Source organism: Copadichromis virginalis, linkage group LG19 (assembly GCF_057382275.1).
Source record: "Copadichromis virginalis isolate Kocher_CV1m ecotype Utaka linkage group LG19, C_Virginalis_male_GT1.1, whole genome shotgun sequence".
NCBI classification, from domain to species: domain Eukaryota; kingdom Metazoa; phylum Chordata; class Actinopteri; order Cichliformes; family Cichlidae; genus Copadichromis; species Copadichromis virginalis.
The window spans coordinates 27551854-27575176 of record NC_140636.1 but is presented as its reverse complement, the minus strand read 5'-3'; the positions used below and the strand labels follow the sequence as shown (position 1 = coordinate 27575176).

The window sequence follows — 23323 nt, the reverse complement described above, 5'->3', positions numbered from 1 at the left end:
TCCAAAAAGGCTACAGAGCAACCCCTCTACCACATCTAGGTTTGTCAGACCACATGTCCATGCTGTTGATCCCTGCATACACTCCCATTAGGAGAAGAGCCCCCCCAGTCACAAAAACTGTGAAAACCTGGCCAGAAGGTGCATCACATCAGCTGCAGGACTGTTTTGAAAACACGGACTGGAGCGTGTTCGAACATCAGGACCTTGAAGAGCACACAACATCAGTGCTCTCATATATTAACTTCTGTGTCAACAGTGTCACTGTGGACAAACGTCTCCGGGTGTATTCCAACCAGAAACCCTGGATGACTAAAGAGGTCCAGGTCCTGCTGAAGCAACGTGACGCCGCTTTTAGATCCGGTGATGGTATGCAGTACAGTGCAGCCAGATCTCAGTTGAAAAGAGGCATCAGAGAGGCCAAGGCAGCGTACAAGAGAAGGATCGAAGACCACTTCACCACCAACAACTCACGACAGGTATGGCAGGGAGTTCAGCACTTAACCAACTACAAACCTGGCAATACCCCGTTGACTGAGGGTAACGCGGAGCTTGCAGAGGAGCTGAACCACTTCTTCGCACGCTTTGAGGTGAAGGGACCAGAGGCAGCAGCAGCAAAAACATCGGACAGCAGCAGCCCAAGCCTCATAGTGCAGGAATATGAGGTGAGGCGCACACTGAGGGCAGTGAACCCCAGGAAGGCCACCGGACCAGATGGGGTAACCGCAAAGGTCCTAAAAGAGTGTGCAGACCAGCTGGCTGGGGTCTTCACTAAGATCTTCAACACTTCACTGTCCCAGTCCTGCATCCCGCCGTGCCTAAAGTCAGCCACAATTGTCCCACTGCCAAAGCGTACTAACATTAGCAGCCTCAACGACTACCGACCAGTTGCTCTAACACCTGTTATAATGAAGTGCTTTGAGAAACTGGTCCGACGTCACATCATGTCCTGCCTGCCACCCACACTCGACCCGCTCCAGTTTGCATACAGAGCTAACAGATCAACTGAAGATGCCATTGCTACAACGCTCCACACCACCATCTCTCACCTGGAAGTGCAGGGCCGTTACGCCAGGCTGCTCTTTGTTGACTTTAGCTCTGCTTTCAATACGATACTCCCGGACAGACTAATAGATAAACTGCTGGAAATTGGACTTCCTTCTACCACCTGCCGCTGGATCAGAGACTTCCTCTCAGACCGTGTACAGAGAGTTAGAGTGGGGCCTCATCTTTCCTCAGCCCTCAGCCTCAACACCGGCTCTCCACAAGGCTGTGTACTGAGTCCCCTACTGTACACTCTGTACACACATGACTGTGTTAGTTCCCACCCAGGGGGATGAGACTGCATACAGAGCTGAAGTTCAGAGGCTGTCAGATTGGTGTGCAGACAACAACCTGGACCTCAATACCACCAAAACAAAAGAACTGGTAGTTGACTTCAGAAGGAGGAAGTCCGAGCTGCAGCCTGTCAGCATCAACGGGGAGTGCGTGGAAAGGGTCTCCAGTTTCAAGTTTCTGGGTGTGCACATAGACACAGACCTCCAATGGAGCTCTAACACCTCTGCGGTCTTAAAGAAGGCCCAACAGCGTCTCCACTTTCTGAGAATCCTCAGAAAAATGGACCTGAAGAAGGAGCTGCTGACCGTCTTCTACCGCTGCTTCATTGAAAGTGTGCTGACATATTGCATCGGTGTGTGGTTCTCCAGCTGCACCACAGCACACAGAAAGGCACTCCAGAGGGTCATCAACATGGCCCAAAAAATCATTGGACATCCTCTTCCCTCCCTGAAGGACCTGTACAGCACTCGCTGTCTCAAGAGGGCACGCAGCATCCTACGGGACTGCACACACCCAGGACACCGGGTGTTTAAGCTGCTGCCGTCTGGCAGGAGGTTCAGGCTGCTGAGGTCCCGAACAAATAGACTCAAGGACAGCTTTTACAACAGGGCAATAGCCCTGATCAATGTAAATAGCTGACCTGACTGGATACCTCCCTGGACTTTTTAGGGGGAGGTAACAATGTTTAAAACGATAACAATAATATTTATATTTATAACAAGGTGCAATAATAATTAATGTGCAATAATAACAGTGTGCAATACACATACACTTATTCTTCTTTTTTATACTAAGTTAATATACTGTGTTGTGTTGTTTGTTACGTTGTGATGTGTCATATCGTGTCGTGTTGTGTTATATGTAGTGCCGACGTAGGACAGTTTTTCCAATTTCATTGTACTACTGTACTATGTATGACTGTGCAATGACAATAAAGAGTTATCTTATCTTATCTTATCTTATCTTATTTTTCAGCAGCTGCTGTGACATTATTTTAACATTTCACTGTGCGTCATTGAGATAGCTGACCTATTCTCTACACTGGCTGAGTTTTATCTGTAAATGTGCAGAATTACGTCAAACTGAAGTGAAGGAGTTTACTGATTGTACTGTTTACCCTAAGGACACTTATATCCATATAATATTGGAAAAAGAAGCTCTACAATAGGAAAATCAGTGAGTTAAACTCATGCACCTAATCTCCTTTTAGGTTTTTTTTTTTATTTGAGCATACTCTCTTCCACAAACTGCAACTTGTATATAAATGGTAACCTATTTTTTATATTTGTTCAGACTGGTTGTTTTATATCTATATTTAATTTGTATGGAGCTGAAAGAATAAACTGCCTACAGGGTTGAAAGAATATTCAAACGAGCCACAATCACATCCTCATAACATACAAGAGAAAATGGCAAACAAATGGCAAACTACCATTAAAGGGGGGAGGGGATTGCTAAAATGTATATTTGAAGAATTTCTTAACACAATAACTAAACAAATAAATTCCTGGGATACTTTTCTGCAACATATAACTGGTTATGAAGCCAAAAAAAACCCCAGCATTTAAAGCAGATATTCACAAGTAATTCAGGGAGATGAGATGCTTCAAATTTGGAAAGTGTGTCAGTAACTGAAGTAACCTGCAGCTGAAGTGAGAGAGGGGGAAAAGAATTTTGCAGATGTCTCTGTTTTCTTTCATTGCCCTCCAATAGGTTTTAACACACATTCTCTACATGGAGCCTATCTGCACATTAACCCACAAAGAAAATAGGTACGAACACACTCAAACTGTGCTGTGATGCAGATGCAGATGTACGCACGATAAATCTGACTACCCAGAGAGTCTAAAATGGGATAGTTCATATTCAATAATTCATCATCCAGAACAGGAGCAGAAGAACAGCGAGAGGAAAATACAGAGATAGGCTTAAGTAGAAGTAGAGGATGGTTAACTAACTCTTATCTGTCTTCACTAAGACAGGAGTGGGAGATCATACTCGGCGAGAAGGTGGTCAGAAAATCCCACCACAAAATTTGAAAAATTGTTTTAGTCCATCTCTGAGTACTCTCTGACTTCACAACACCTAACATTCAGGCCTACACTCTGCTGAAGACGCCAGACTTAAAATTGTGATTCACAAAGATAGTTATCTGATAAAACTACTTTCCTAAAGTGGCTGAGTAGTATTGTTTTTAGAAAACTTGCACCAAATTCATTGCAAAGAAAGCCTATTGGGATGATCTCAGACTGAAAATGACAAAACAGGTTAGTATGATTCACTTTTTCAGAACACTTCTTCCCTTTTATCATTTTCTTTGCCATGTAAAGACATTTTTAAGCTCACACACATATACATGCAGTGCTTCGAGTCTTTCTGTAAAACTCTCTGATGTCTGAAGCTGCTTTGCATGATTGAGGAGGAGAGCCGGAGGAGACGAGCCTCTTCATCTGACTTCACATATTAGCTGCAACCACAGCGAGGAGATAAAGATGGAGAGACAGAGAGGAAGAGAGCTGTGAGCACAGTGACCTACATATTCTGTAGACCTCTATTCGCCAGTGCAGATTTAGTATCACATAGTTCCGTACAGCACCTGCAGGTCTCCTCACTGACCTTGGATCTGAAGTGTCAGATCTAAATGAGTGCAGTTGGGATGAGCAGGTCTTTAGTGTAATCTGATCACTGAAATCAAAGTACACTGTGGGCAACGGCAGCCAGCAGTGCTTAGCAGTGCTCGTTTGCTAAAAACTATCAAGCCTGCAGAATATGAAGAAGGATTTTTAAAACATTTATCAGCATTCCTGACTACAGACAACATTGATTTGCTTGGGTATGAGTCAAGACAGTATTGGGTGTAATGCATTACATTATAATGACTGGTTTTGCTTTCACACTACTGTAAACATTTTGCATTTTTAAGGAACACGTTACTGGACTTAATTCAGTAACTGCATTACATTGTTACTTGCTTTACAAAGGTTCTTCAGTTATCTGCACAGCAGGTGGATAACAAGCTTTTTTCTTTCTGTGCTATAGTCAGCTTTATTGTAGTAAAGCAACTACATCAGGAACAGCCACATTATGCTGCTAGCAGAACTTCAGTTCTTTGCAAGCCCCTGCAAAGACAGCATGTTAACACAAAACTAAACAGGAACACAGAGTGATGATGAAGCTGAGTGAAAGCCGACCACAGCTCAGCAGCCAGAAGTTCAACAGGTAACAAAAGCAGAGATAATCAGTCAGGCTTGGAACCTTCGTTTCTTCCTGCTCATGCTGCTAAAGTGGAATCACAGTGGAAGTCTCAATGTGCTGGTTTTCAGCGTTGTTTTGTGATGTCGGTTTTGTGTTCATACATAAAAACTAAAAGAAAGATCACATAAGTGAGATTTGTAACAAGGATTTGTGTCGGTGTATAGGACTGTAGGGTAAGGTTTTACGTTAAATGTTTTTCAGGTTATTTTATGTAGTAATGAGAAAATAAGGTAATGAGAAATGTAATTTTCTCCTGCAAGTAATTAAATAATGTACTGCATTACTTTTTAAGGAAAAATAGGATTTGAGTTTGAAGAGGAAACACTAAAATTGTGTGAAGCATGTGATTGTAATTTGTGAACCACCCTCACAAACTAGGGAAACTACGGAGCAGCGGTGCTAACATTAGCATCAGTATGCTAACATGGCTTCAATAATAATTTGCCTTGATCGCCATCTGAACAGTTTTGCAACTGGCATCAAACATAAAACAGAGCCAACACCCATGGAGATGATTATTTTACTAGGTGACTATTATAAAATCCAAATAAACTTGATGAATAAATTTGCCCTGTCTTAAAACATTACTTTATTCCACAGAGCCAGAATTAGCACTGAACATGTGTTCTAATCAACTGGACTGACTAAAACTGGACTGACTAAAATTGGACTAAAAATCCTCCTTTAAAAATTAGCACTCACACTACCCTATAGGGGGTCTCCGCCTTGCATTAATAAAGAACACTGCAGTGCCTGGAAAGGTGTGAATAGATGAAATGCAAGTGAGTAAGACAGATACTTTAGCAAAATGTGTGTGCGTTCATCCGTATTTTTGTGTGAAATTATGTTAATCTCATTATGTTATACAGAGCAAGTGTGTAACTACGGGGATCCTCAGAGGGTTAGAAATGTGAAACTGAGTAGAGGAAGTGGGTCAGGAGATCACAACAACACTAGCTTTCTTCCGTGGCGAATCGGCCCAAACATTTCTGAACTTTTCATTAGGCACATTTGACCGAGTACGAGGGAGGAGTAGTTGTGCGTAGTAGTGCATGTGTGCGTGTGTGTTTCTAAGTATGCAATTGTTGTGTGTGTGGACAAGGAGTGCTGCATCCCTGCAGCATGTTCTGTGCTCGCGTGAGCTCTCGCTGCAGCTTTCACGCTAGCTACTGAAATCCAGGTCACACAGCACACACAGTCCATAAATCATCGCAAACGTAACCTGAGTGTGCGTGCATGTGTGTGTGTGCTATATAAGTGTATGGCAAAGGTGCCCGGTGGAGGCAGAAAATGTAACATCCCCCACTAAAGAATATATAGGTAGGAGCCCTTTAATCATATCAAACACAAACTAACAGGATATTCAGAATGCCAATGGGAGCTCTTTGAAATCAATTGCAACTAGTTAAAGTGCTCTATTTGCTGTATGTTTTATCTACCCATTTTTTAAATTACCCAGTTTCCCCAAAGGTTCATTCATTTTTTGCCTTATGTAGCCTAACGTTATCAAGTTCTCTACCAAGAAAACTATTCAGACTTAAAGGAAAAGGTGGATGTTTTTATCAGTGCATTTGGATTGGCTTAGCTCTAACCCTCAGTCATGGTCATAAGTTTGTCATGAGGTGAGAGATGGGATGATACTGCAAATTCAAGAAACTCAAATGAGTTTTCAGGAATAGTTCTCCAGTCTTCTTGAAGGTCTATTCAAAGCCCTTTTAATGTTAAAATGACTGATTCGTATACTCCCGGTGTGCTCAACACATTCACCCAATCACACCAGCACTGTCTTCTAAGTTTCTTGGTGCTAGCTAACAATTCCTAATTGATACACATTCATACTCCAATGAACGCATCAGAGAGCAATTTGGGGTTAGTATCTTGCCCGAGGATACTTGGCATGCAGACTGGAGGAGCCAGGGATTGAACCACCAACCTTGCAATGAGTAGATGACCTGCTCTACTGCCTGAGCTACAGCCATCCCGCCTTTCATTCTGTTTTCTTTCAAGATGATCCGAGACTCCTTCAATAATTTTGAGGCAAAGGTTCAGGGGAGGCCAAACCATGACTAATATTGCTTCAAGTTTTTTGCCCCTTTTGGAACCACATTGGTGGAGTTAAAACACTATTTTATGTGTTTTAAACTGTGTTGTCTTTGGTCTACATAGATTCAACTAAAGAAATAAGAACAAATGATTTGTTTTGTGACAGGCTGCTAATAACAAAGTGCTCAAATATACGGTTTAAAACTGGAGAACTATTGCTCTAGACCACTCTACAAATTTACAACAGTCTGGCTCTTTGAAATTGGAATAAACGGTTATTTGGACCAATAATAGTGCTTTACCAATCCAGATTCACTCACATAAACATTGATACAGCACCTTAAATGTCTCAAATTCACGCTGTCGCCAATTTAGAATCACCTGACCTGCATGTCTTTAGACTGTGGGAGGAAGCTCACACAGCCACAGGAAGAATGTGTAAACTCTTCGAGCTGTGATGAAAGTGCTATCTCCTGCTGCCGGTGTTTCTAATCACCACAGTTACATGAGGCGTCGGTTTATTGAGATGAACAGCTGAAGGCGCTGTTCCATTAAGTAACTGCAGAAAAATAACACACAACAAGATGATGTAATTAAAGACTGCAAAAGTGTGAACAAACAATAATAACCCTCAAGGTTGTTTCATGTATTCCTCTGAGAAAGTGAGAAAGGTTGTGGTTTTCTCAAATCAATATAATGCCAATACGTGGAGAGAAGGCTTCAGTGAGTGCTCGCATTAAACACTTCATGTCGACCTACATCAGAGTTATTTGAGCCCTTTGAGTTTACTGCATTAGGAGATTTTTATAGCTATTATGTCTTCAGCTTAGTGTACGGCTGTAGTTTGTTTTCGTGGGGTTTCTAGCTTTCATAACAGTTGAAAAGACCTAGTGTTGCTATAGTTTTTACACCAAAGAGCATTGAGAAGTGCCACTGACCATATACAGCAGGGGGCCCCAACTCCAGGCCTTGAGGGTGAGATCTAAAAACTGCAGGACGCCGGCCCTCGAAGCCTGGAGTTGGGGACCCCTGATATACAGGAACATAAGTAGTGGGCCACACCCTTTAATCTTTATATTCAGAGATCCTCCATGATCAACTCTAAGCTGTGTTATTGCAGAATGGAAGCATTAAGGAACCACAGGCAGACCACATAAAGTTTACAGGTCACTGAGGTGCGCAGTGCATAAAGTCCATCAATTGTCTGTTGACTTCCAAACCTCCTCAGGCATTAATATCAGCACAAAAACTGTGCTCCATAAGCTTCATGGCATCAGTTTCCATGGCTTAGCTGCTCCTAGGGCTGCTCGATTATGGCAAAAATGATAATCACGATTATTTTCACTGAAATTGAGATCACGATTATTTGACGATATTTATTTAACCCTTTAAGACCTACTATAGAACCAAGTCCACCAGAGCTTATATTATTTTTATTTTTATTTTTTTACATGCTGTAGTGCCATTTGTGGGAGCATTTCAAGTTGCTATACATCAATACAACTGTTATAGCCCATATTTTAATAATATGTATGCATTAAGTCCATAGTAATTACATAAAATTCAAAAAAGTGCAATAAACTACAAAAAAAATTGAAAATCGCTTTTGTTTTGTTTACATATATTTCTACTTGGAGAAGTTTAAGAGGTTTATCCCTCAAAACTTTAAATACAATAAAGTTGCAAAAAATAGTTTCCCACCACAGGAAATTTATTTTGAGTGTCTTCATAGTTTTATTTTGGAGATACAGCAATTTTTATATACTGCAGGAAAAACAAAAAACAATCCTATGATGCAAATTTGCAAAGAAAACAGCATGTGCATCATTTCACTGTGGGAAGTGTTACGAACAGCTGATAGGAACGGCGAAGCGTGTTTCTGGAATATTATGTTTTTGTTCATGCAAGCGCTTTTTATGCAATTTTTGCAAAGCTATATGTGGAACGAAACCGTGACCGAGGACAAGCTGATGGCATCAGATGTAAGTACAACTCCTCCGGTTTCATATGCAAAACAAATTATTGCGCTAGCTTACACGGTTCAGGTTCTACAGGGATTTAAAAATAGTTACGCAAAACGGAGCGTGCTGCTCTGACCGGCTTTAAAGGGTTAACAATGACTTTAAAAAAATAATATAAAATAGTGTGCAACACCACTGAAGTTTTTTTTTTTTTAAACTCTTTTCAACCAACGGCAGTCACTCTCCAAATAACTTCTGCTTAGCTTTCCGAGCTTCCCTCGGGTCCTCTTAATCAGCGGTCTCCAACCTTTTTTGCGCCACGGACCGGTTTATGCCCGACAATATTTTCACGGACCGGCCTTTAAGGTGTCGCGGATAAATGAGGGAGGGGCTAATAATCGGCTCAGTCATTTTTAATGATCGTTGAAAGCCCAGATCGTAATCGTGATTAAAATTCGATTAATTGAGCAGCCCTAGCTGCTCCTGTAGGTGTAATGTGTAGGTGGTCCAATATTTTTATACATATAGTGTAAAGATAAACCCTAACTCACCTGTAGGCTTCTTTATACTGTAGGCTCACATGTGGAGGGGGGTTGTGTTCCATGCCACTAACTAAACTAACAAGTGTTTCATTGTTAAAGCGTAACTTGATGGCATGTATAACAGCAAAAAAATCATAAACCTGCAAACTGCTGCAATTTTCTTTACTTTCAAAACAAGGTTAGGATTCACTGTGCTCTGCAGTCATTCAAATCAAACATTTATTTCTGAGCAGGAGAACACGGTGCAGAGCTGTGGGAATGAATGAATAGGGACCGTGGGACTGTTTTCATGGGTCAGATCCTGTTGTTGTGGGGTATAACCCCACCATCCTGCTGATTCTCCATCAAATATTCATCACCTCCTGCAGAGTCAACATTTAAACACCATCATCTAGCAGAGAAGGGGGGCAGAGAGATGGATGGGGCTTTAGGGAGGTTAAGGACATTCATAATCCAGAGCAAAGAGAATGCCTGCTCCTATAACTGGTCCTCTATTTTGGGAAATCCCTGTCTGTCTCTCCTGGGCCACTGAACAGAAACACTGAAGTAGTTGGATCAGAAGTGGAACAACTTCATTGTACATCTTTACTGTACATCTACTGTGTTCTTGTAGGGCTGGAAAAGGAGGATTAAGACTCTAGATTTTGGAAGGAATAAACAAATCTATTATTACCTCCATCTTTAAATGGAGAGCAATTGGAGAGCGCGTGTGTGTGTGTGTGTGTGTGTGTGTGTGTGTGTGTGTGTGTGTGTGTGTGTGTGTGTGTGTGTGTGTGTGTGTGTGTGTGTGTGTGTGTGTAAACAACATATTAAATCCAAACAGCAATGTGTGCTTGTCCTTGATCTAACACAGATTAGATGAGCGCAGACACACACGAACACACATTTATGATGAGATTTAAACATTCAATTCCATTATTTTGGCAGTGTGCGTGGCATCAAAAGGTTGAGGTTGTTTTTTTTGTTTTGTTTTGTTTTGTTTTTTTAGATCAGCCGCAGGCAACCCCATCCTTACATCTGACCGTTTTCATCTACACTCCCATAATGCCTTCTATCTATTCTGGCTTTCCTCTGATAGCAGAATGTGTGTCAGCGATCCAGAGATGAATTTTGAATATGTATGAGGAGGAGAAGGCGGAGGAAGAGGAGGAGGAAGAAACTGGGGCAGGGAAAGTGGAACATCATGACCAGGAGTTTGCATTGATCAGCACAGGAGAAGATGTACCTACACAGCTGCTTCACCTTCACATCAATGATGAGCGGTGTAATGCATGGTTGTATATGGAGGGTCCTAATCAGACTTTTGCTCACTCATCACAGTGTTGAAGACAAAAGAGATCAGAAAGACGGTCGTGCAAAGTGTGCATTTCATACCTCCCCATAATCTGTTGTGACCACAAGGGTTCCATCTCCACAGGAGTTGACGGTGGCTGGGAGCAGCTGCTCCTTCTCCCTGACCCAAACGCGGGCACCCTGTAACAAGCACACAAATCACAGATGTTAAGCAGCCAATAACTGCAACCCTAAACAGGTGAGATTTTAAATAATTCATCTTTTTAGCTACTTTGGTCAGCTCCCTTATTCACAAGGGGTCACCACAGCTGCATGATTGATTTGGCAGATTTTTCCAGCAGATGCCCTTCTTGATGCAACCTCAAAAGGATTTATATCTCCTCTTGCATCTTGGAATCAAACTGGAAATCTTTCACTTGTTAGGAAAATATGTAACCGCTAAATCTTGTTGCCAGGCTAAAATTCATCTAGATAAACTGTATTGATGTAAGCTGTGGATAATTATTTATGCTTTGAGTGACTTCAAAGCATAGTTTGGCTTTGCTCAGATATAAAGTATGTACATTTTGTTTTAAAGCTAGTTTTTCAAGCTAGAATTAGTATCCCATCCAATTAGTATCCACACCTAATTTCTAACATGGTGAAGCAGGAGCGCTTGCAGTTGGTGTCTTTATCTTTTTGTGCAAGGAGTTTATTCATGTTCAGAGGAAGTGTACTATTCCTAAATATTTCTAAACAGACAAAGCCCTCCTTCACACAGTCACTGACCTCTGACCTGAAACCATAAACAGAAGGACAGTGCAACAGAGGACAGATGAGTCAATGGAGCGACTGAAGCGCTGGAAAAACAGGAGGCACACCATACGTCCACTTGTACAGTTTAGCTTAAACTGAATCGCTTGTGAGTTTACCCAAGCACTGCCTCTAAAACAGGTCCAAGAAGTGGTGTCAAATGTAATCAAAACAATACTTGAATAAAAAACGTTGCTTATTTTATTAACGACTATAACTCCAACCACGGGGCGCCTGCTGGAGGCTGGTGTCGTGTTACTACAGTATAAAATATATCCTCAGACAAGAAGCTATTAATGAAAAACACTTTACATCAATAAATACTTAAAATGTGCTTACAGCTGAATACGACTACTATTCTCTGCACTCTGTTAACTGTTTGAATTCAAAACAGAGAAAGTTAAAATAAAAGGTTACACTGTCAACAGAGAAAACACACAGTACTGTAGTTTGTTAACGACAAAATCTCACTAGAGAGCTGAATTTTGTGCACTGAAATTAATTTAAACTATTTCTTTCTACATTGTGCTCTCACATGTGGAATGTGTGAAATGGGGTTTTTTTTTCACTTTTTCTGACAAATTAGTCATAATGATGGTGATGTTTGTGGGTGTTTGAATCACATTCACTGCACTCTTGTTGATGAGTCCACCTTTTAAGTGATGGTGTTATCCATAATGTATGAATTTTCTTGTAGTTAGAGCAAAGTTTCGTGGCATAAGTGCTCCAGTCTAAATCCTAAGCAGAGGCGTGAGTCCTAAAAGGCTCGGTGGACCAGCAGATGTGTGCATATGAATGGCGTGAGCAGCAGAAGACAAATGGAAAAGAATTGTTTTAGCAACAGATGGTGCCACAGCCCCAAGCATCCCCTGACAACCTTTATCACTTTCTGTTTCCTCTTCCCTCTCTCCCACTCTCTCTTTTTGGGTTCTTTCAATCCCTCAGTGCCACACACACGCACACGGATAATAACAGAAACCCAGTCATGCCTCAGGCTATGAAGCTAACCAGGCAGAAACCAGTCACACACCAATACAGTGTGTTACTTATGCACACAAATGGGTTGCTTAAGGTGAGGCTTAGGGGATAAAATGACTGAATCCATCTGAAAACAGACTTTAAGGCTGTTGGCTTTTGCAAAACATAAACCCATCTATAGTTGATCTTCTGCACTAGTCTGCAAAAAGGTTTCCTTCACTGTTCTTTGCACAGCAACTCTCTCTATATATAGCAGCCTTGTTGCTCCTCTTTATCCTCTCTGTCTTTTTTCCTGTCAGATTCCACCGCACTGAGACATTATTATGACCTGATGACCTACTCACAGTTCACTGGTACTCCACCACATGTTTTAGCTAATAAATTGGCCTTTGAGACAACTTAATCTTCAAATACTGGTGCTGTAGCGTCTGACCTGAAGCACAGTCATTGTGTAGGTGAGTTTAGGCAAGGCAAGGCAAGGCAAGTTTATTTGTATAGCACAATTCAACAACAAGGTGATTCAAAATGCTTTACAGAGACATTAGAAACAAGAACAAATAAAAAGCATGATTTAAAATTGATTAAAACAAGCAAATAAACTAACTAACTAATTAACAAACAAACAAACAAACAAACAACAGTATATAAAATCAAAACAGATAAAATCAGAACAGTAGATAAAATCAGTAGTTAAATGTAAGTTTTGAAATTTAAGCTTAAAGTGTGGATTTGGTGCTTTATTCAAATGCAGCTGAGAACAGGTGAGTCTTCAACCTGGATTTAAATAAACTGAGTGTTTCAGCTGATCTGAGGCTTTCTGGGAGTTTGTTCCAGATATAAGGAGCATAAAAGCTGAATGCAGCTTCTCCGTGTCTGGTTCTGACTCTGGGAACTGATAAAAGACCGGATCCAGATGACCTGAGGGATCTGGATGGTTCATACTGGGTCAGGAGGTCATTGATGTATTTTGGTCCTAAACCATTCAGAGCTTTATAGGCCAGCATCAGAACTTTAAAGTCTATCCTCTGACGGACAGGCAGCCAGTGTAAGGACCTCAGAGCTGGACTGATGTGGTCCACTTTTTTGGTCTTAGTGAGGACTCGAGCAGCAGAGTTCTGAATGAGCTGTAGTTGTCTGACTGATTTTTTAGGTAGACCTGTAAAGATGCTGTTACAGTAATCAAGCCTACTAAAGATGAATGCATGGACTAGTTTTTCCAGGTCCTGTTGAGACATCAGATCTTTTATCCTTGATATATTCTTGAGGTGATAGTAAGCTGACTTTGTTATTGTCTTAATGTGTTTTTCTAAGTTTAGGTCTGCATCCATCACTACACCCAGATTTCTCGCCTGGTTTGTGGTTTTTAGATGTATAGATTGAAGTTCTCTGGTGACCTGTAATCGTTTTTCTTTGGCGCCAAAGACTATTACCTCAGTTTTGTTTTTGTTTAGCTGGAGAAAATTGTGGCACAACCAGTCATTGATTTCCTCAATGCATTTACCAAGAGCCTGTACAGGGCCTCGGTCTCCTGGTGACATTGTGATATATATTTGTGTGTCATCTGCATAGCTGTGATAGTTTATTTTGTTGTTGTTTATAATCTGTGCCAGTGGGAGCATGTAGATGTTAAACAGAAGGGGTCCCAAGATGGAACCTTGGGGAACTCCACATGTGATACTTGTCTGCTCAGATGTGAAGTTACCTATTGATACAAAGTATTTCCTGTTTTCTACGTATGTTTTGAACCAGTTTAGTACAGTTCCTGAAAGACCTGTCCAGTTCTCCAGTCATTTGAGTAATATGTTGTGGTCAACTGTATCAAATGCTGCACTGAGATCCAGTAAAACTAAGACTGACATTTTTCCACTGTCTGTATTCAGACATATGTCATTGAACACTTTGGTCAGAGCGGTTTCAGTGCTGTGATTCTGTCTAAAACCTGACTGGAAGGCATCGTAGCAATTATTCTGTTTTAAGAAGTAACTGAGCTGTTGAGAAACTGCTTTTTCAATGATCTTACTTAAAAACGGGAGATTTGAGATCGGCCTGTAGTTGTTCATTTGTGTCTTGTCAAGATTGTCCTTTTTCAGTATAGGTTTGATTACAGCAGTTTTTAGTGATTCTGGAAACACACCTGATAATAAAGAAAAGTTGACGATCTGTAACAGGTCTGACTCTAAAGTCTTTGAGACCTTTTTGAAAAAACTTGTTGGCAGGACATCTAAACAGCAGGAGGAGGAGTTCAGTTGACCTAAGATGTCCTCCAGATCTTTGCTGTTAATAGGTTGAAACTGTTTCATGGTGTTTAAACAGTTTTTTGGTGGACACAGTACATATCCTGGATCTGCTGTTGATGTACCAATTGCTTGTCTAATTTTTTGGATTTTTTCAGTGAAGAATTTGGCAAAGTCATTGCAGGCCATGGTCGAATGAAGTTCAGCTGCCACTGACACAGGGGGGTTTGTTAGCCTGTCAACTGTAGAAAATGAGACCCGAGCATTATGGCTGTTTTTAGTGATGATGTCAGAGAAGTAGGACCTCCTTGCATTCCTCAGTTGTAAATTATAATTGTGAAGTTTCTCTTTATAGATGTCATAATGAACCTGGAGGTTTGTTTTTCTCCATCTGCGCTCAGCTTTCCTACACTCTCTTTTTTCATTTTTCACCAGTGTGGAGTTTCTCCATGGAGACTTTTTCCTTCCAGAGATAACCTTCACCTTAATGGGAGCAATAGTGTCCATTACATTTAACATGTTAGCATTGAAGCTATTGACGAGCTCATTGACTGACCCTCTGGACAGGTCAGGTGTTAATGGGAAGACCTGGTTAAAGATCCCACTACTGTGTTCAGTTATACACCGTTTTGTGATCACTGTTGTTGATATATTTGTGTGGGCTGAGATTTTACTTTCAAAGAAAACACAGTAATGATCAGACAGGCCCACATCAGACACAGTAACCTTTGAAATGCTCAGGCCTTTGGAGATCAGTAGGTCAAGAGTGTGTCCTCTATTATGTGTGGCCTCTGTTACATGCTGAGTCAGCCCAAAGTTGCCCAGAGTGTTACTCAGGTCTTTAGTCCCTTTGTCCTGAGGGTTGTCCACATGGATGTTAAAATCCCCAACAATAATTACACAGTCGAAATCAACACAGATCACAGACAGCAGTTCACTGAGGTCATTAAAAAAGTCTGTGCAGTATTTGGGAGGCCTGTAAACATTAAGAAACACAACTTTGGATGGGGCCTTCAGCTGTAAAGCCACATATTCAAAAGACTGAAAACTTCCAGGAGATAGCTGCTTACATTGAAATGATTCATTAAATAAGACAGCAAGTTTATATCTCATACAGACATAAACTCACCTTATGTGAACCAGAAAGCAATGAATGTTTCTGCTTTCTGACTCTCTCTCTCTGTCTCCTCTTTAAGCAAATTGGTCTCCAGTCCCAGATCGATATGCAATCTCATGGTCAAACTAAGGGGAGACAGAGGGTTATAAATGACCTGCCAGCACCAAAGCCTCCACTCAGACTCATCCTCTCCTCCTCCTGTTTGTGTCCTCCTCCCCTCCTCCCATCTATTACTGCCCCAGACAGACAGAAATAGCCATGCATGACAACAAACACCAAACCTTTCTGTGGCCTAATATCTATGGCTGTAACATCGCCTTTAACACTATGCTTCGCATTGTTTCTCTGCTCCATGAAATTCAAACCAAACCACAGTCAAACAGGCCCCAGGCTCCGCCCCATTACCCTTTCGTCAAGCTCCATTAAGCGTCTATTGTCACTTTACCCTCAGAGATGACCTCTGACCTCAAGTCTTACATCCGACTCTATAACCAACAAGAAATGCTAAAACAATAGCGAGACATCTTTCCCGTAGAATGCTGTGACAGAAATACAGCAGCATAATTTCAAGTACAGCCAGGATATGTATGATGATGATGATGATGATGGCTAATGCATGAGTGTGTTTTTTTCTTCTGTGAGCCCCAAATCTTCTTTTTTTTTTATTCACAACTGATTGATTGAACTCAACACTTTTTCAAATTGTGAATTATTCTTATCAGAATTCTGGCCTTAATCCTCTTCTGAGAAAAGTCACAATTTAGAGATTAAAGTCAGACATTTAGGTATAAATTTAGACATATCCAATGAGCGCTCAGCTATACGTATGTTTGATAGAGGCCCTTTTGTCTGTTCAGGCAATTACATGGACCCCTGTGCCATATAATTAAGGCTCTTCCCATGGAGATAGTCTCTGATGAAGGATCTCTCCTTCTGAGAGGAGCTCTCTCCAAAGCAAATGCTGAGTGCAAACATATGACCAACATCCGCAGGAATGGAATCACTCATTAAACCTTAAATGTTTTTCACTGGTCATGACATAAAGCTATGCTCTGTGGTTAACACGAGCTGAGATATGTGATCAACTTAAAAAGAAGCTGTTGACTGTCATGGCTGCATTGAGAAGAAAGATAAGAGACGAAGAAATAAACCCCTCTGGTTCATATGAATCCAATGTAGCAACAAAGGGTCAACTGTAGACAACGTGTTTCATGACTCCACCCTTTAAAGATTGTTTTTGTGCATTTCTGGACTTCTTCTATCATTAGTGCTGCTTTTTTGGTTTTGGTTTTATATCATTTTTTGTGGTCAGAACAGGACTTAGAGGGAGTGATCTAAAAATAGCTGCAGAGCTGGGAGACGTTCTGAGGGACACAGGAAGGGGATTTTAAATCATGCATGATTTTGGCTTGTAAAAGCACCATAAAATTCTTTATGTAAGCATACTCAAGAGCTGTGCATGTTTTACAAACACTAATGAGCCCGCGCTAACCTTCTCAACAGACACTTTTGGTCCTGATGCCCTGGCTATCTGTGAAGTTGTGCTGTTTTAAGCTAAATGCACATGCACAATGGCACATGTTGGTATTAGCAATTTAATGTTTAGCTAATTTAAAATACAAAGTTTAAGTGCGAGTTATAATAATATTGGACTGGTCCATCTTCAGAGGAAACTGAATATCAGGACACTGAAAATTGTTCCATTGCTTCTTGTAGATGTTCAAACTGGACACACTGACAGTCAGACTTTGACTTTGACCAACAGCTACAAGACTTAAAAAATGGCAATCAGAAAAAGGTGAGATAAAAAGTCAAACTACACATAAATAAATGACAGCTTAAAGAATGAGAGGAGTCACTGTGGGGCAAAGTCACGTCTGACAAACTCAGTGTAAACTAAAAGGACAACAGAGGAGAGGAGACAGACAGAGAGGGCAGACAAATGGGGAAAATGAGGACAATGAAGACGAGGGCAGGAAAACAGCAAAGTGTGTAACAAAAGGTTACAAGTACAGGAGGTTGAAGAAGACACAAAATGACAGAAACGAGACACGAATTAATAAATGATGCCAAGAGCAGATGACTGCTCAGCAGCAGATAAAAGGAAAAATAAAAACCAGCGTGGTTTTTTTTTTTTTTGGGGGGGGGGGGGGGGTTTGTGTATCTGTGTTTGTAAAAACTGTCAATCCCTTTCTAATCACAAGCATCAGGTAGTAATTTTTATTAGGCTCCAGGATGAAGGGACCACTTATGGCCTGGTCCTCTGTGATTTTGTTAAATAATGTGACAAATCTTCAGTTAACTGTAGTTTAAGTTATTAACAGTTAATTAACCCTGTATCACTATATATAATTAGTTAGTTAGTTATAGTTCCACCATAACGTTATGAAAATGCCACACGAGTGAACTGTCAATATGAGGCAGAGAGCACAAATCAAAGAGCAGCAGAAAATCCTAGAAAGTAGTGTGGTGTTTCTACAGAAGAACGGAGACGGCTTGGTTTGTAATGGAACGTATATATTCAGCAGTAGTTCGCCATTTTACATCTCACCATACACTTCACTTCTTCTCTCCTTCCATCATCCTTAGTCACAGAGCCCCCTACTGGTAACTGAGTATATGTTCATATTCAGTCCCCCTTGTAAGCAACCCTTCACCATCTTAGCAGTGTATGTAAACACAACATCTCTCCTCATTCTCACAGAATTCTACTACCTCAGTATTACTTACTTAGTATGGCAACATTACTATTTGCACAGAACATTATCAGTAGTAAACTTTGCAACCAGACAGCATTTTCAATACCTATTTCACTTATAACATTACTGGGTGTTTGAACTATACCCGTGATCTTAACATACAATCTTGTTATGGTGCCTAAATCGTCCTTTATAATGAATACTTGTACCGTTAAGGTTACTGTAGTAACTTAACAACCTTAAGTCACAAAACTCACAAATAAATCACAGTAAATCAATCCTCTATTATACTTGGACCTCAGAACTAGCAGTATGGAACTTAACATTAGCACCCAACAGCTCAAGCGTGTTTTTTTCACTTTTTTTTCTTTTCATTTTTTTTTTTTTTTAAACTCATTTCATAACATAATCCTTGGTCCAAGCTGGTAACTGTCTCGGTCTGTTAGGAACAGAAGGTCTTTTAGGAGTTTCTCTTGTGTTATTTTCAACCCCGTCATCAGCCTGCAACGGCTCAGCATTCTCTGCGCGGCAGAGTGAGAGACGGGCTGCATTCCATCTCTTTCCATCACTCAAGATGAAGGTGCTCAGTCCAGTCTGTTGCTGCACTGACAGTGGATCAGTGAACTGTCTCTCTCCCTTCCCCACTCGGAAAGGTTTACGTATCCGCACCCTGTCACCGACCACAAGCTGGGGAGGTTTTGCCCCTCTCTTTGCATCAGTGTAGCGTTTACTCTTACGTTGCTGGTGAGAGACTCTGGCCCTGCATTGGTCATACTGTCCTGTGTCTTTGGGAAACGGCAGGACATTTAGCTTTGTTCTCATGGGTCTCCCTCTGAGAAGCTGGAACGGAGCTGCTCCAGTCGTTGCATGAGCTGTAGCACGGTAATTCTGTAGCATCTCTGTCACGGCGGGCTTCCACAGCTTCTGGGACACCTGTGCAGCCTGAACACAGTCCTTCAGCACTCTGTTGAATCTTTCAACACACCCGTTCGCTTGAGGGTGATACACACTTGTTCTGATGTGCTTGATGCCCCTTTCCGTCAGGAAATCAGCAAAGGCAGATGAAGTGAATTGTGGTCCATTATCTGTGGTAAGCTCACAAGGGTTTCCCTCCCGTGCAAAAACTGAAGACAAGAACCTAATCACAGTGTCTGTAGTAGCTGATGAAGTAAAGGCTACTTCTGGCCATTTGCTGAAGTAATCGACCAGTGTGATGGCAAACCTGCAGTCCTGCGACCCGCGGTCAAAAGGTCCAACAATGTCAACGGCCACATGCTGAAAGGGACCATCTGGAAACTGAACCGGCTGTAGGGGAGCAGGAGCAGTTTTGGCCGTTTTGTCACACAATTGACAGACTGAACACGATGACAGAATCGCATGGACTTGAGTATCCATGCATGGCCACCAGTAAAGCTCTCTGAGCCGCTGCTTTGTGCGAACTATGCCCTGGTGACCTTCGTGTGCGAGGCATATCACCTTTTCCCGCAGGGACCTTGGGACCACCAGACGTGTCCCCCGGAAAACCAACGGTGATTCCACAGCAAGTTCATGTCGCACCAGGAAATACGGCTGTATCTCAGGTGAGAGAGACCTTTTCACCTTAGGCCAGCCTGAGCGGATAACCTGTTGGAGCAGAGAAAGGTCAGGGCAGTCCTCACATTCAGCTTTAAAATCCGTCAACGGTGTCGCTGTCAAGAGAGGAGAAACTTCAGCTATCTCCCAGAGAAGGTCTTTTTCAGCATCAATGTCAGTGCTGGAGTACATCAGGGGAACCCGTGAGAGGCAGTCTGCGATGACATTCTGAACACCAGGACGGTACTGCACATCATACTGAAAACACATCAGCCTTGCAGACCATCGTGCGATTCTCATGCCCGCTCTGTTCATACCTTTGGTGCTGAGAAGGGTAGTAAGAGCTTGGTGGTCAGTACGAAGTGTGAATCTGCGGCCCCATACATATGTACGCCATCTTTCCACCGCCCAGACACAGGCTAACGCCTCCTTTTCTGTGGTGGAGTACTTTCTTTCAGCAGGAGACAGTGTTCGGGAGGCGAACGCCACAACCCGCTCCACTTGATCTGGATGTAACTGTGTCAACACAGCGCCTAGCCCATAGTCTGATGCGTCTGGGGTGATAAAAGCAGGTAAGTCAGGGTCATAGACGGCAAGTGCGGGACTTTCCAGAAGGAGTTTTTTCAGGTTACTGAAGCTCTCATGTGCTGCCTCGTTCCACTGGAGTTCGACTTTCATGTCTGTTTTCAGCAACTGTCGCAGTGGTTCCACCAGTGTAGCATAATCTGGAATAAATTTACTGAACCAGGATGACAAACCCAGGAACGAGCGCAATGCAGCCATATCCTTTGGAGCAGGAGCCTCAGCAATAGCAGTAAGGTGATGTTGGCTTGGACGTAGGCCTTCCTTTGAGATTACATGGCCCAGGAATGTGATGTGTGACTGGCAGAAGGAACTTTTCCCAGCATTAATCTGCAGGCCGACATCTCTGAGACGTTGGAGAACAGCTTGCAGGCGTGTATCATGCACCTCCTTTGATGTTCCGTAGACGATGATGTCATCCAAGTAGTTGCGAACACCAGGCAGATCTTTCAGGACCGTTTGCATCATTTTCTGGAACGCCGAAGGTGCTGATGCTAGGCCAAATGGGACACGTGTGAACTGGAACAGTCCCTCATGAGTGATGAAAGCAGTCAGCTTGCGGCTCTCCGGATGCAAAGGTAATTGGTGGTATGCTGAGCTGAGGTCAATCTGGCTGTAGTGAGTGGCACCTGCCAAGTCAGAAAACAGATCCTCCATATGAGGAAGAGGATGGCAGTCAGCAATAATGCTCTTATTGGGTTCACGAAGGTCAACACACAGTCTCAACTCCTTTTTTCGCTTTCTGGCCACGACCAAAGGACTCACCCACTCAGCTGCATCGATCCTTTCAATTATGCCAGCTTTGAGTAAGCGAGAGAGTTCTGCTGACACCTCTGTACGTACACTTAATGGCAGGCGTCTCAGCTTTTGGCGTACAGGCCGCACATTGTTGTTTACCTGTACTTTATGGATGAACCCTTTAACACATCCAAGTTGAGCTGGTGGAATAGGATCAACATTGTACACAGCAGACTTCTGGTTAGACGAATCCGGCTCATCTGCAGTTTCATCCTGAATACGGTCCACTTTGCCTCCGACGATGCAGACGTTCAGTGCTCTAATGAGGTCGAGGCCTAATAGCGGGGAACCAGCTTTGACAATGTAGAAGGAAGCAGGAACTTTTTCATTCTGTGCATGCAGTGCAACTGATGCAGGCAGACAACCCATCACAGCCAACTCATCTTTAGCATAAGTAACTAGTTTGACTTTAGGTCGCACCAGTGAACAGTCTGCAAAATACTGTCTGTAGATAGTTTCTGGCAGAATAGACACAGAAGCTCCAGTGTCTACTATCAGCTCTACTGTCTTAGAGCCACCTTGTACAGTTTCAATGTCGACAGTGCAGGTAAGCTTATCTTGAATAGCTGCCATCATTTTAGCATCTTGCACGCACAGTACTGCCAATTCTGGAACCACTACTTCTCTCACTTCACTGACTGACGACTTACATACCTTGGCAAAATGTCCCTTTTTCCCGCAGTTATTGCATTTTGAAGAAGCAGCCGGGCAGTTTTTATCATTAGCTAAGTGCTTGTGAGAACCACACCTGAAGCACTTCCGCTGCTGCTGCTTTGAACCTCCCCGTTTGCGTTGGTCTGGAGTGCAGCCTTTAGCGGGGCGAGGTCCTCTCCTCTGGTGAGAGTGGGAATTTGCCGCGTCGACTGTCTGAACAGGCGCGGTCGGACACGAGCCGGGTGTGGAGAGTAGAGTAGCGTTTTTGACTGCTGCTTCTACCTGGCCTGCAATAGTTAGAGCCTTATCCAGTGTGAGTTCATCCTCCAGTAACAGTTTGTCTTTCACAGCGCTGAGATGAGCATTGGAGATCAACTGATCTCTTATCATTTCACTTTCCATTTGTCCAAAGTTACAAGATGAAGCTAATGCTCTCAGAGCCACCACATACTGAGAAACAGTCTCATCCGCTCGTTGAATACGCTGTCTGAATGTATGACGGCACGCCACGACATTCACTTTCGGCACAAAGTGCTTCTCCAGTGTGCTCATGGTGTCAGCATATGTATCACCTTGCTCCGGTAACGTGTAGAATAACCGCTGTCCCTCCGGGCCCAAGCAGTGTAGCAAAACAGCGCGTTTCCTAGCATCCGGCCATGCATCTCCCGTGGCATTGATTACTAGCATGTAATTGTCGAATATTTTCCGCCATGTAGTAAATGGAATCGGCGGCTCACCCACATGTGGAAGAAAAGATGGTGGACTCGGAACTGATGCGCTCATCCTCGTCGCCAATTTGTGGTGTTTCGACAGAAGAACGGAGACGGCTTGGTTTGTAATGGAACGTATATATTCAGCAGTAGTTCGCCATTTTACATCTCACCATACACTTCACTTCTTCTCTCCTTCCATCATCCTTAGTCACAGAGCCCCCTACTGGTAACTGAGTATATGTTCATATTCAGTCCCCCTTGTAAGCAACCCTTCACCATCTTAGCAGTGTATGTAAACACAACAAGTAGGATTATCACAAATATGTAGTAAATTTGTATGTGAACTGGAGAGACAGCTTCCTTTGCCTTTTTCCTTGCAAAAAGCATTCTGATCTGTCGTCTTAGCGTAGCGCTGCCTGTGTTGGAGACCTAAACTGTGTCAGTAATATTCCATTAAAGGTGATAATACAATCAGGACAGCGAGGCTTTTAGCAGATTATGGCTGCTGGAAGGAGAGCAACAGCATGTGTTTATCCGTGCGGTCTGTGCATGTTGGTGTGTCTGTGTGTATCCTTATGTGCATGTGGGCTAGTGGGTGTCACTGGCCTGTACATCTGCCGTTAAAAGGGATTGCAGTGCAGATTCAACACTGCAGGTATAAATAAACATCTGAGCGTAAATGGAAACATGATCACAGCAAAAAACATTAAGAGCATATTAATTTATCCATAGTCATATACCATGAGTGTCTTTTA

The 23323-nt window shown here is 42.4% G+C and overlaps 1 protein-coding gene across 1 annotated transcript in view; it reads right to left on the bottom strand.

Moving 5' to 3' along the window:
* Positions 1-23323, bottom strand: part of myo10l1 (myosin X, like 1) — a 56451-nt gene that overhangs the window by 26197 nt on the left and 6931 nt on the right. The window contains exon 2 of the mRNA XM_085440812.1: positions 10511-10609. Within this exon, the coding sequence (XP_085296938.1) occupies positions 10511-10609 (99 nt within the window). The remainder of the gene's footprint in view (positions 1-10510; positions 10610-23323) is intronic.